This window comes from Felis catus, chromosome C2 (genome assembly GCF_018350175.1).
Source record: "Felis catus isolate Fca126 chromosome C2, F.catus_Fca126_mat1.0, whole genome shotgun sequence".
Lineage (NCBI taxonomy): Eukaryota > Metazoa > Chordata > Mammalia > Carnivora > Felidae > Felis > Felis catus.
The window spans coordinates 6,498,610-6,513,053 of record NC_058376.1 but is presented as its reverse complement, the minus strand read 5'-3'; the positions used below and the strand labels follow the sequence as shown (position 1 = coordinate 6,513,053).

General features: G+C 40.6%; 1 protein-coding gene across 1 annotated transcript in view; it reads right to left on the bottom strand.

The window, feature by feature from the left end:
- Positions 1-14,444, bottom strand: part of BRWD1 (bromodomain and WD repeat domain containing 1) — a 130,736-nt gene that overhangs the window by 38,058 nt on the left and 78,234 nt on the right. The window contains exons 22-28 of the mRNA XM_023238732.2: positions 11,078-11,172; positions 8,660-8,849; positions 7,133-7,258; positions 6,931-7,038; positions 4,603-4,727; positions 3,888-3,970; positions 455-566 (exon numbers count right to left, since the gene is read on the bottom strand). Of these exons, the coding sequence (XP_023094500.2) occupies positions 455-566; positions 3,888-3,970; positions 4,603-4,727; positions 6,931-7,038; positions 7,133-7,258; positions 8,660-8,849; positions 11,078-11,172 (839 nt within the window). The remainder of the gene's footprint in view (positions 1-454; positions 567-3,887; positions 3,971-4,602; positions 4,728-6,930; positions 7,039-7,132; positions 7,259-8,659; positions 8,850-11,077; positions 11,173-14,444) is intronic.

The window sequence follows — 14,444 nt, the reverse complement described above, 5'->3', positions numbered from 1 at the left end:
TTTAGGAGAATACCTTATGAGAAAAAGAAAGCATTAAAAATGTTCAAAGACAAAGTCAGAAGTCCTGTGTGGCTTGTACCCAGGGTAGGTGGAAAAAACTCAACAACCCTGTGAAGCCTTGAATGCCACACTTCAGAATGTGACTTTATTCCACAGCCGATGGAAAAGCAGCAACGATTTCCTTGAACAGGGGAAATGACGTAATATGTGCTCCTCAACTAGGAACTATTAGGAGGCTACAGAAATGGGACCAGGGAGGCAAGCAGAACCTGTCCCAAGGGGGTTCTGGTGAACGGGAAGCAGCCAGGGCGTGCGAGAGACACTGCATGGGGATGACGGACAGGACTCAATGACAGACTAAATCATGGTCTTTCACCTGAAACATATTATTCATAAAACCACCCACCACAATGCACGAATGTCTGTAGAGAATTAATTTCAACTGCATACAGACCTAACGATGTAGCACTGGAAATGACTATCAGGGTACTGCGGCTGATATGGCTCTTGACTTAGCACTGTTCCAAACCACCAAGCATCATCAATGATAGAACGGAACCTATCACCTATAAAAGATGACCAAGTCTGAGACACATTTTTAATTTATAAAATACCATGATACAGATAAAAAAAGAAATTACTTTTTTTATCTTAAAATCAGCCATCCTTCCCCACTTTCCAGCAATCTTCAGCAATAAATGTAAAAAGATACAATGTCACACTGAATAATTTACTGACAGTGTATAACCATACAGTGCAATAGACTAACATGCTTCTGACTGGATTCTGTTGTTTACTGGATCCAAACATTTCCTCAAAATAGGTTCGACCACATTTTACAACATGGAACAAAGAACAAAAGCTTAACAAAACTCAATAATCTTCTACAACGATGTATATGATCAAAATACACTTGCTTAATAAGTATATTAAATACCTCTGAAACATGTACTTCCTGAATAAAACATATTATAAAAGTATGACTAGAATCCATGATTATTCTAAAGCTCTCCCTATATAAATATTTCCACATAAAACAGAATTTTAATTCTTAAGACTTCACATTAAAAATCAGTTCTAGATATACCCTAGGATATGCTTACATATTTTATTACTTAAAAGAATTAGGGGCGCCTGGGTGGCTCAGTCAGTTAAGCGTCCAACGTCGGCTCAGGTCATGATCTCACAGTTTGTGAGTTCAAGCCCCTCATGGGGCTCTGTGCTGACAGCTCAGAGCCTGGAGACTGCTTTGGATTCTGTGTCTCCCTCTCTCTCTGACCCTCCTCTGCTAGCTCTCGCTCTCTCTCTCTCTCAAAAATAAAATAAACATTAAAAAAATGTTTTAATAAAAAAAGAATTAAACACCCACATATCCCTTTATCTCAGGAGGATATATAGAAGCAGGAAGTAGATCTTAGGAGGGCTCCATCCACAAACCAAAGTAACTGTACAGAATGCTCCAACTGACTCCAGTAATCATCTGTGTACCCTACAACGGCATCCCTTCTAGAGGAACATACTGTAGGTGAGCGCGGTTTCACGTTACAAAAGGAACACAGACTGCTGTCATAACCCCACCTCTTCCCTTCCATCCATTCCACCTTTCTCAAAACAAAACCAGTAACAAAAAAAGTTGCTTAGCCACCACTAACAATTCCTTGGTAGATTAGCAATTCTGCTTTCAAGGAAGGTTTGACAGAAATGGTATCCATCAAAGTTAAAGCTGTATTTAACTCCTCAGAATATTTACGTAATAAAATACCCACAAAGAGTACTAACAAAGTATGCTTCCACGGAATTCTCTAAAACTGAAAACAACAGCAGTATCACTACTGGAGCTGCATGTTTTGAGGTTCTTAAAATATTTTTAAATTCACATAAACATGACTTTTATGTACATTTTATATTTTTCAAAGTCACTAGAAACCCAGGACGCCTGGGTGCTCAGTCAGACTCTTGATTTCAGCTCAGGTCATGATCCCAGGGCTGCGGGATCGAGCCCCACGTCCGGCTCCATGCTGAGCGTGGAACCTGCTTAAGATTCTTCCTCTATCTCTGCTCCTCTCCCACTTGCTCTCTCTCTCTCTCAAAACAAATAGATAAACTTAAAAAAAAAAAAAAAAGCCAGTTTTTTGATACCAAGAACCAACTTTATAATACTTTCCTTCCCTATTTATCTAAAACTAGAAGAGGAACACCTGGGTGGGATGCTTGATCTCGGCTCAGGTCATGATCCCGCAGTTTGTGAGGTGGAGCCCCGCGTTGGGCTCTGCGTGAACAGCATGAAGCCTGCTTGGGATCCTCCCTCTCCCTCTCTCTCTCTGCCCCTCCCCTCGCTCTCTCTCTCTTTCAAACATAAACTTTAAAATTTTTTTTTTACCGTTTATTTATTTTTGAGACAGAGAGAGACAGCATGAACGAGGGAGGGTCAGAGAGGGAGACACAGAATCTGAAACAGGCTCCGGGCTCTGAGCTGTCAGGACAGCCCAACACGGGGCTCGAACTCACGGACCCCAAGATCATGACCTGAGCCAAAGTCAGACACTTAACCAACTGAGCCACCCAGGCGCCCCTCAAACATAAACTTTAAAAAAAAAAAAAATTCAAAACAAAACAACTAGAAGATACTTTCGGTTTAGATAGAAGTATTTTTCACTGTAAGATAACACTTTAAAAAGAGCCTTAAGAAATCACTTTTCTGAAGGTAAAACCTGGCTTTTCCTTAAGAATTAAAAAAAAAAAACCTGATTTTGCCTATTCAAGAGTAGAATAAACATGCTTAGTAAAGTTCTTCACGCAATAAAATCAGGATTAAGCAACTTCCTTTACTAACACTGCTCAAACTTCGAGAGAATCGGTCAGATTTCATGGGGGCAGGGGGAATTGAATTAATTAAAAGATCTGGTACATTAATTTCCCAATCACAAAAATAACACAAAGGCACTGAATTTCAAGAGGCAAGTGGGAATCCGCCTCTAGAGCTCAGCTACAGAGAACGGAGTTTAAAACAATTTCTGGATGCACGTGTGGGCGGAACAAAAGGAGAGCTTCCAACTTAGACGTCACGGGTGTCGGATCAACAGAACAGACGCGAAACTTTGAAGTTCCTCAGGATTTGGCTATCGACCTTAACTCCGGCACATTCCAGATGGCTGGAGTTTGGTCTTGGTTGTTTCTGTGTATGGCTAGATGTTTTTCTTCAAGAAAAACTTCCTTTAGTCCCAAAACAGTCCTATTTGTGTGGGTATTACCGTTAAAAATAGTCCACTAAGAACAGCCACGTTCTCCAACAACCTTTCATTTCAAATAGGGATGACTCAGGGAATTTGTCGAAAATTTACCTATTTGTAGTACTTGTAGAAAAAAGCAGCAACAACTAGGGAAATTAATGAGGCCTTAACATCATTTACAAACGTGTACACTAGACGACAGAGCCTAAAACTTACTATTCTTAATAAGAGACCAAAACTGCTCAAAGGCGAATGAACTCTCCTAAGTGGCTGCATTATTTACAATGCAGATTAGAAGTAATTTGCATTATTTTTCAATTTCCTGATTGTTTTAGATCATAAGATAACTTTGTGAATTATACCAGTCACAGTAAAGATAGAAAAAAATGCAGACTGTGGACATGTGAAAGGATATAAAAGTTCACCTCTAACATACAGTCAACGCGTAAGAAATAATCCCCACAAGAAATGCTGCTTGGCTAACAGTCCTTATGAAGAAGCAGTAAAGCAAAAAATACTTTCCAGGCACTTCTATTTCTTTCCAGAATTCACATGTTTGCATCCACCATAACAAGCAGCACCACAACAAAAAAATAGGCCAATAAACGGAGAGATCATTTTCTAACAGTGTATGAAACTCAGTAAGAACAGACTTACAAGACTGCCAATTCCTCTGTCTTGCTTCATCATAAAATTGACGCAGTACAAGAAAGTCAATGACATCCGGCATATCATGGTATCTAAACAGAAATAAAAGATTATTAAACTCCCTGAGCAGCAGGTTACAGTCTAAAGCAACAATGTCCAAAAGAAACAGGATGGGAGCTGCATTTCTAATTTTTTTCTGACTAGCCTTATTAAAAAAAGTAGAGAAACTAGTAAAATTAATTTATCCCATGTACCCTAAACACGGTTTCACCATGTTATCAATACAAAATAGCGAGATACCTTACATTACTTTTTCTTCATACCAAGCCTTCAAAATCCAGTGTGTACATCACACTCCACTGAAATCGGCCACATTTCAAGAGCTCAAGAGCCGCATGTGGCTAAGGGCCACCATAATGGACAGCACACATTTAGCAAATCATTTATTCTAACATTTTCTCAAAAACAAAGAGAGACACAAATTCCCCTACAGGCCAGAGTTCTCCACACATTAGTGCCATGGAAAAAGGTATAAATATGCCAATGCCTACTTGTTGCTACAGCATACTACTTTTACTCCCAGCTATGAGCACCTCAACTCCCGCCTTAGGCTGTCCACAGTGCTCCACTATTTACCCCGCAGTTATGAGGGACATGCTGATCAGCAAGAGGAAACATCTAAATTTAAACAATTCCATAAAAAAAAAAAAAGAGTAACACATACCTAATAGAGAAAGATTTGTCCAAAAGTTTTCCAGTTGCAGGATCTATAAATGCTAGTTTGAGGCAACAGAGCGTAGGGGGCCCAACCTCGTATCGTATTCCGACTATTTTGACCAACTCTTGATCCTTTAATAGATATTTTTTAAAGAATGCAATGTTTAAAATGGTTAAAATAAAGCAATTTCTCAAGACTATAAATCTCCACGTATTGCCACATTAAGTCAACTTGTAAGTCAGGTTTCCAAGTTAACAGTGATTAAATCATTTTTGCTAAAATTAATCTTCACATCTTTTTCAGGATAGACATTTAATACTGTTTCAAACATAAGGAATATACTCACTTTAGAAAACATACCACAAAGTGTTAAGAAGGAACATATAAGAGTCACTGATCAGCACAATATCTAAAGACAATTACTGTGAATAATCTGAATTTCTTTCTGGCTCTGTTCTCTTCCTAGAGATACATCCTCTTGTTTTATGTGTGTCTCTGTGTAAAGACATCTCATTGAAGATGCTGTTGATTCATTAGCACTGAACTCAACAGCCAAAAGGACTTCTCACTCATGCCTAGACAAAGTTTATCTAACACAGGTGTTCTCTCCAGAAAGCACATCATCACCTTCTTGTACTGAGTAACACAGCAGAGCACTTTAAAGCATCACACTCGGGGGCTATGTTAAACAGTAAGTCACCAACAAAAAGCATAAAAACACTGAAGTTATTTATGTTGCATTCAATAGATCGTGAGAAGGACACTTATTTATGATGTGAGAGCTCAAACAAGAAGGTATCACCTCGCTCGACCTCAGGAGGTAACAGGCCGGTCAGGGAAGTCAAATTTTTTGCCACTGTGTGTGTGTTTGCAAATGACCAGAAAGCACCCTGAGCATTGATTTGGGGTTACAAATAACATGCAGCTAGTAGGCAAAATGACAAATATGGAATCTGTGAATAATGAGGATCAACTCAGTGATAAGTGAAACAGACCTAAATAAATCAGAGCATATGGTAAGCCAAATTCAAGACGGAGAGCCACTAAGTTGAAGGAGAGTTAAGAACAGCTATCTTTGGGAGTGCCTGGGTGGCTCGGTCCCTTAAATGTCCGACTCCTACTCATGATCTCACTGTTCGTGGGATTGAGCCCCACATTGGGATCTGTGCTGACAGCAGAGAGCCTGCTTGGGCTTCGCTCTCTCTCCCTCTCTCAAAATCAATAAATAAACTTAAAGAAGAAGAAGAAAAAAAAAAAAAAAAACGGCTATCTTTGCTAAGATAGTTGTTTTTACCTTCTAATAGTTACTGAAAGTATCAAAAACATATAAAATACAAAGAATAAAAAAAAAATCAACGGCAATGCTATTCCATACATAATCACCACTGACATTTTGATGTATTTATTCTGGTTGACTACATGTCTGCAAGTTTTTATTACCATAACCACAAACATTTCACATCCCATTTTTTCTCTTAGTAATAAATTATAAAAATTTAACAGTCATTCACTCAAGTATTTTAAAAGCCTCAATTACACAGTGGGCTTCATACCATAGTCAACTCTGCAAAAGGTACCATGACTTGATCCATTCAGTACTGTAGGATACATGGACTTTTTCTAATTTTTGTTTTTATAAACAGGGATATGGAATTGTCTTGCTCATAAATTCACATGCACTTCCAGTTGTTTCCTAAATCACCGCAAATAAAGTCACGGATTTAAAACATCTGAATATTTTCCAGGTTCAATTCCAATCGCCAAGATAGCCTCTACAAAGCCCAGGCTGTTTCATATACCCTGTCCTGTCACCAACGTGAGTAACCGGTAACAAACCAAAATCTTTGCTACTTGCTAAAATGTGGGGTTTTTTTCTTTCACTGCTTAAAAAAAAATTTTTTTTTTTTTTTATTTAACTGGTTAAGTATAGGGGAGCTAAAGCTTTTCCAATAGACTAGTCTATTGTGCACGCGGTTCAACTTCTTTTCCAATTTGTATTTCCTCTTTTGAAAAGCTGCCACTTCTTTTGAACATATGTCCCAAATACACACATTTTAACATTAATGATATATACTACCAAGCTGCCTTCCTGAGTGAGGAACACACTTATAATTTTATACACCAATCAGCAATACATGAAGACCATCCACTGACAAACACGTCTTTCTGCTGGATCCTAAGGCTTAGGAAGTTAACAGCAGAAATGTTTTTAAGTAGGCAGTCAAAAAGACAGTAATGAAATATACCTCCAGAAGGTTTATTTTTAATGGATTTATAAATAATTTAACTATACAGTGCTAGATGTTTAATGGCTTAATAATATGATCATCTTACCCTAAGATCCATTTTTCTCCATGGCTCCTTATTAGGGTTCAGTTCATAAATGTTATTTCTTCTGACAGCCTCAATATAAGCTTCATGACCCTGTCGAAAATAGATTACCTACAAAAGTATACATTTAAAAATAAATTAAAACCTAAGGGTAAAATACTATCTTGTGGTCCATATTCCCATTTCTAAATTTTACTACTCTCACCTCATCACCCATCTGAGGAACAAAAGGAGACTTTCGAAGTGTGGTGTCCGTTATCCACACGGGAGGGTGAAATTCATATAAATGTTCCATATTTGCAAGCTCCACCGGAGTCATCCTCCGCAAGCTCTGCCAAGGGGATGAGAACAAAGTCCAGTACAACAGAAAGGGCATGAGGGCGTGGTTTGATTGACAAACAAAAGAAACTTCACCAATTGAGAAATGCTATGTCAAATGAGAATGGGCACGTCGCCTAATGATCAGTTTTTAAACGGCATACGTATTTGGTTCCTTCACACACATGGGAGCGTGTACATTGTGGGCCACTGGTGAAAGCAGTGCAGGTTCCCCCGGCACTCATCTAGCCTCTCCCGGATTTCTAATAGACTCTTCATAACACTTGACATCCTATGGAAGGGGGCTCCTTTCCAACCTAAATCCTCTTCGACAGCCAGCCTGCTCTGCCGAGAGACCATTCTGAATTTCACCGTGGACTACTCATCACAGGGAGACTCCTCTTGATTTGAGGTTTTAAGACAGGTGACTTTAAAATGTGCCAACAAACTCCTTGATCCTCCTCATCTCTTCCATAGGTGCAGCCCACAACCGCTCCACTCAAACAGAGTAAGACAGAAGTGACAAGAGGCTTCTAAGACAAAGCTGTCACAGGCATTAAGGCTTACCCCTGCTGACACCTCTGGATCACCTAACCTAGGGAATGTCGGCCACCATGTCATACAGATGCCCAAGCAGCTCTTTAGAGAGGCCCATGTGGTGAGTAGCTGGGTCTACAGCCAACTCCCCAACTGAATAGGGTTCAAAGAAGATCAGGCAGCTCCAGTTATACGTTCAGACAGCTGTAGCTCCAACCAGTGTGATAACTGTGACCTTGGGAACCAAAACTCACCTAGCTTTTCAGCCCCCAGATTCTTGACCCACCAAACAGGAATACATGTTTGTTGCTGTAAGGAGCTAAGATTCAGGATGGTCTGTGACACAGCAACACGTGAGGAATACAAAGACGTGGCATCTTTAAATAATGACTGTTACTTGCACGACATGAACACTGAACATATGATAAGAAATAGGAACATCACAAGTACTCCTGCTTGTGAACGTGCCAAATGAAAGAGAACGGGGCAGATGTAACTGGGAAACAAGGCAGTGACAGAGGAAACAAGAAGAAAGTGCCCTAAGATGCCCTGAAGTATAGTTCTGGTGTTGAAATTAACAGGAGAAAATAAAGAGCTGTGGGATTCTGAGCAAAACAGAGCTCCCTCCCCCTTATCGTGTCAGACTGAGGAAGGAGCCGGTGCCACCGCCAATTTGGGGCAGATTCGATAGAGAAGCCTCCAGAAGAAAGTAGCTTTTCCAAATATAAATTTGCATTTTACATTTGGGTCTTGAAGACTTAACAGTGTCAATAGTATATAAAATCTCCAATCTCCCTAAGACTTTTAATTTCTAAATATGGACAGAAACACTTGATAGAAAGCGTAAATAGATGTTTTAAAGATATACTTCTCTTACCTCTTTTTTAGGCTTATTTTCTTTCTTTCTCTTTCGTCTCCTTTTTGGAGGAGATAAATTCTCAGTAGACATTTCATCCTCTGAACTACTGCAAAAGCGGGTAACTCGTCGACGTGATGACGTTCGTAAAGGAGGCTGCAAATTGATGCCTGCATCAGCTGTCCAGTCAGAGTATCTAGATGACGAGTCACTAGGAAAGAAAAGCAGTATGTGTTGTAGGGAACCAGAATCTAAGCCCTAATGGCAATTTAATCACATAATCTTAAGAGATGAAGAGGAGGGAAGGAAGGATCCTGGGAAGATTCAACTTGAACAATCTGCCTTCACCATCAGCAAATACTGAAATGACCAGAGATCATGAGGAAGAGACAGAGACACTGGAAATTAGGAAAGGATGTAAGCCTGAGGAAGTTTTTGTTTTAAGTATAATATAGAGGAAACCTCATGGAAGACAACATTTAGAGCCCACCAACAATTCCCCTTTCAGAAGATGGGAATGTAATTATGGAAACAGTAGAGGTCATGCAGAACCGTAAGAGTAGGCCCCCCTCCCCCAAGTGAAAGGTGACTCGTGAATAGACTAAAATTCTAACTGGAATGAAAAACCATTAGTGAACACACTGAGAATCCCAAGGAAAGTGTAGCCACAGCAAATAGAAAGCTGGAAGTGGTCAGAGATCCTTGCCAAGAGGGGGACTTTCCTGAACAGGACGAAAGATCCAAGAGAGGAAGTGGTCCCGGCCCAGTCCAGAGCAGCAGCAGAGTCAAACAGGAAACAAGATCTAGAAAATGAGCCCCTACCACCACCAGCTTCAGCAAATGCAGGAAAGAAAGCAGGATAAAGGGCTCCACTGAAACCACCACTGGCCAACCACACACCTCTCAGGCTCAATAAAACACACTCACGCTCACACGCACATTTCCAAGAGCAGTTTATTTAAAAAGAGCTATTTAGAAAAATTGTAAGAGCACCTGCTTTGTACAATAAAATTCAAGAGAAGCTGAATTAAAAGACAATGACGACAGAGCTAGAAAGCAGAACAGAGGTTGCCAGGGGAGGGGCGGGAAGCGGAGAATCCCTGTTTAATGCGTACACACTCTCAATTTTGCAACGAGTTCTGGAGACTGGGTGCACAACAATATGAATGTACTTAATGTTACTGAAATATACAGTTAAAAATGGTTAAGATGGTAAATTCTGTTATGTACATTTCATATTTCACAATTAAATTTGTAAAAAAAATAGACAAGGGTTCTAAAAATCACTCCAGCCCCTCAATCATAACAGAATAAAAAAAGTCACGACAGGAAAAAGGGAGTATTGTATGGTGGTCTAGTGGTCTAGACCGGCACAGCATCCACAGGAACAGAAATAAGACTGAGTCCTATTTGGAAGGGACGCTTTTCTAGACCTGGTGATGGCTATGCTGTGAAGAGAGAAAGATGTCCAGGTTTCCGGCACGAGCATCTGCCAAGGTGAACTTGACATTTTATTTACCAAAAGGAGGAACAGATGTTAACATCTGGGTCCCATGAAATCTGGATCCCAAAACTAGAGGTCCACACATGCAATAACTGACAGTAAATAGAACGATGGTCTTACCACATACATTCTCGATACTGCTCTTTATGACTACAGCCCAAGACTACATTGTACACTGTGGGCTCAAATGTGTACAGTCAAACATACCCAAAAAACTTTCTATACACACAGCTGTTAATCCAGTTCTCTTCTTCAATTTTTTTTTTGTTTTTTTAAAGAGACAGAGAGAGAGCACAAGCAGGGGAGGAGAAAGGAGGAGGCGGGTACAAAGGATCCCAAGCAGACTCTGCAAGGACGCAGTGAGCCTGACATGGGGCTTGAACTCATGAACCATGACATTGTGACCTGAGCCAGAGTCAGACACTCAACCAACTGAGCCACCCAGACGCTCCCAGTTTTCTTCTCCTTTTAATTGTACGGGAAACTCAACTGCCCTTCACAGACTGGTCCATCCAAGCCTAGGACTAGGCTGCTGAGCAGATGAAAACAATGAAAAGCAGGCACCTGGAGGGGTGCCCCAGCCTACAGAGGGGTTGCTGTGTGTGACTCCTGATCCTGGGGTCGTGAGTTCAAGCCCCACGCTGGGTGTGGAGCCTACTTAAAACAAAAAAAAAAAAATTTTTTTTATTTATTTATTTTTTAACGTTTATTTATTTTTGAGACAGATAGAGACAGAGCATGAACGGGGGAGGGACAGAGAGAGGGAGACACAGAATCGGAAGCAGGCTCCAGGCTCTGAGCCATCAGCCCTGAGCCCGACGCAGGGCTCGAACTCACAGACTGCGAGATCGTGACCTGAGCTAAAGTAGGACGCTTAACTGACTGAGCCACCCAGGCGCCCCACAACAAAAATTTTTTAAAGCAGTAGCAAGTACCTTGAACTTTCGCTGTCACTCTGACTCCTCCTGTCACTCCTCCACTCCTCTTCTTCAGAAGAGCAAGAACCTTCACTCTGATCACAGGAAGTCTCCTATGTGTCGGGGGAGAGGGGGGGATAAGATAAAAGTCCTCATCTTGAAGATTAAATAACACAAGTCAAGAAAAGCCGCATTCCATTCTTACCATTTCAGGCAATCGGGCAATGAATATAATTAGATGAACTTCAAACAAAAAGTCAGTGTCTTTATTATATTCTTTTTCTTAGCAAGGCACAGGGCGACAGAGACAGAGACTCAACACCACTGCCGCTGACACAGTGGGCCCTTCTCTGTGTGAGGCTGAGCCAAGTCCGTGTACATGTTTCCAGTGCCTGGACCTGGGTCACTGCAATAGGGGCACAGGGGCGTCTCATTCTACTTTCATTCCCTAATGGCCGATGACGCTGCGCATCTTTCCATACGATTACTTGCCATCTATGTATCTTCTCAGATGACGTGTCAGACTGTCTGATTTTTAAACTGGATTTTTTATTTTCTTATGAATGCATTTTAAGAATTCATGGTATATTTTAAATAGAAGTCCTTTATCAGATAGGAGCTCTACCAATATTTTCTCCTGGTCTGTGGCTTGCATTCTCTCCTAACAGTATCTTTCCCAGAGCAGGTTTTAATTGATGAAATCTAGCTTGTCACGTTTTCCTTTAACAGATCATGCTTTTGGTATTCTATCTAAAAAGTCACCGCCATACCCAAGGTCACCTACATTTTATTGCATGTTATCTTTTGGGAATTTTAAGTTTTGTGTTTTCCATTAAGCTTATGATCCATTTTGAGTCAATCTGTGAAAAGTACGTGTCTAGACTTTTTTTTAACATGTGGATGTCCAGTCATTCCAACACCATTTGTTGAAAAGACTCTGCTTTATCCATTGAGTTGTCTTTTGCTTTTTTGTCAAACACTGGTTGACCATACTTGCATTGGTCTATTTCTGGGTTTCCCTATTCTATTCAATTGATCTACTGTCTATTCTTTCACCAATACCACATTGTCTTGAAAACTACAGACTTGTTACAAACTGTCAAGGTCAGGTACTATCAGTCCTCCAACTACGTTCTTCAGTACCCTGTTAGCTATTCTGGACCTTTTTCCTCTCCAAATAAACTTTAGAATCACTTCACCAATATCCACAAAATTAACTTGTTGGGATCTTGATTGGAATTATGTTGAATCTACAGATCAAGTTAGGAAGAACTGACATCTTAACAAAAACACAGAACAAGAGGGACTCTCTCCTTCGTTGTTTATGGAAATGCAAACGTAACACAGCCACTTTGGATGACAGTTTGGAAGTTTCTTACAAAGCTAAACATAGCCTAATCATATGATCCAATAAACCTGCTCCTTGGTATTTATGAAAATGCATTAAAAATATCCCCACAAAATCTGCACATGGAAGTTTACACCAGCTTTATTCATAATCGCCAAAACTTTGAGGCACCTGGGTGGCTCAGTCAGTTAAGCATCTGACTTCGGCTCAGGTCATGATCTTGAGGTTTGTGAATTCGAGCCTCGCGTGGGGCTCTGTGCTGACAGCTCAAAGCCTGGAGCCTGCTTCAGATTCTGTGTTTCCCTCTCTCTCTGTCCCTCCCCTGCTCGTGCTCTCTTTCTCTCAAAAATAAACAAACAATAAAACAGAAAACAACAACAACAAAATAATTGCCAAAACTTAGAAGCAGCCAACATGTCCTTTAGTAAGTAAATGAAATAATCTATGGTAAATTCAGACAACGGAATATTATTCAGTTCTAAAAAGAAATGAAGTATCAAGCCACGAAAAGATACAAAGGAAACTTAAACTCATATTACTAGAAAGTAGCCAATCTGAGGAGTATCTGCGTCAGACTTCAGCTCAGGTCATGATCTCATGGTTTGTGGGTTCAAGTCTCACATCGGGCTCTGTGCTGATAGCTCAGAGCCTGGAGCCTGCTTTAGACTGTGTCTCCCCCTCTCTCTGCCCCTCCCCCGCTCATATCTCTCTCCCTCTCTCTCTCTTCCCCCGCTCCCCCACCCTTCAGAAATAAACATTTAAAAAAATTGAAAGTAGCCTATCTGAAAAGGCTACATACTGTATAATCCAACTGTATGGTATTCTGGAAAAGTCTACAGAAACAGCAGAAAAATCAGTGGTGACCTACCAGTGGCTCAGGAGGAGAGAGAAAGGAATGATTAAGTGTAGCAAGGAGGTTTTCGGGCAGTGAAACTGTTATGGTAGAGACGTAACATTATGCATTTGTCAAAACCCACACAAATTGTGCAACACAGAGATCCCTAATGTAAACTAAGAAATTGAGTTCACCAGAGGCAGCAGATGCACCACACTAACCCAGAAGTTACTACCAGGAGCAACTGTGTGCAGGGAAAAGAAGATATGGGAATTCAAGGTACTCACTGTGCGGTTTTTGTGTAAACCTAAAACTGCTCTACGACAAAATTTTTTTTAAGTCAATAAAGGGAAGAGAGGGGAAGAAACAACTCTGTGATTCCCACAGCCCTAATGGTTGCAATCTACTTTAAGTTCTAGTTATGGACACCAGGCAGGTACTTTTATTTTTTAATTTTTTTAAATGTTTATTTCTGAAGGAGAGAGAGACAGAGTGCTAGCGGGGGAGGGGCAGAGAGAGAGAGAGGGAGACACAGAATCGGACACAGGCTCCAGGCTCTGAGCTGTCACCACAGAGCCTGACGCGGGGCTTGAACTCACTCAGGAAAGGCAAGACCGTGACCTGAGCCAAAGTCTGACGCTTAACCGATTTGAGCCACCCAGGCGCCCTAGGCAGGTACTTTTAAACTGAGACATGACCTTTTACTGTAACAGCATTTACATTAGGAGCATTGAGAATGGATAATGAAAATGTCACTGAAAACCAAAACTTAAAAGACAAAATCTAAAGTCAGTATCTACTTTTATCTACTTCATTTGAACAGGCAAAATGTAGAATAAGTGTATTCTTTTTTAATGTTTATTTATTTTTGAGAGAGAGAAAGAACACAAGCAGGGTAGGGGGAGAGACAGGGGGACAGAGGATCTAAAGCCAACTCTGAGCTGTTAGCACAGAGCCCGACGTGGGACCTAAACTCACGAACCGTGAGATCATGACCTAATCTGAACTCAGACGCTTAACTGACTGAGCCATCCACGTGCCCCTGAAGTCAACATATTCTCAAAACTGTTTCTCAAAACGTGAGCCTCCTCCTATTCCAGGAGTCTGGCTTTTATGTTCAAATGGACTTTTTTTTGTCATGACAGTGATAAAAGAAACTCTTAAACGCTACTACCTAGAAATCATGCATCCTCTGAAATGTC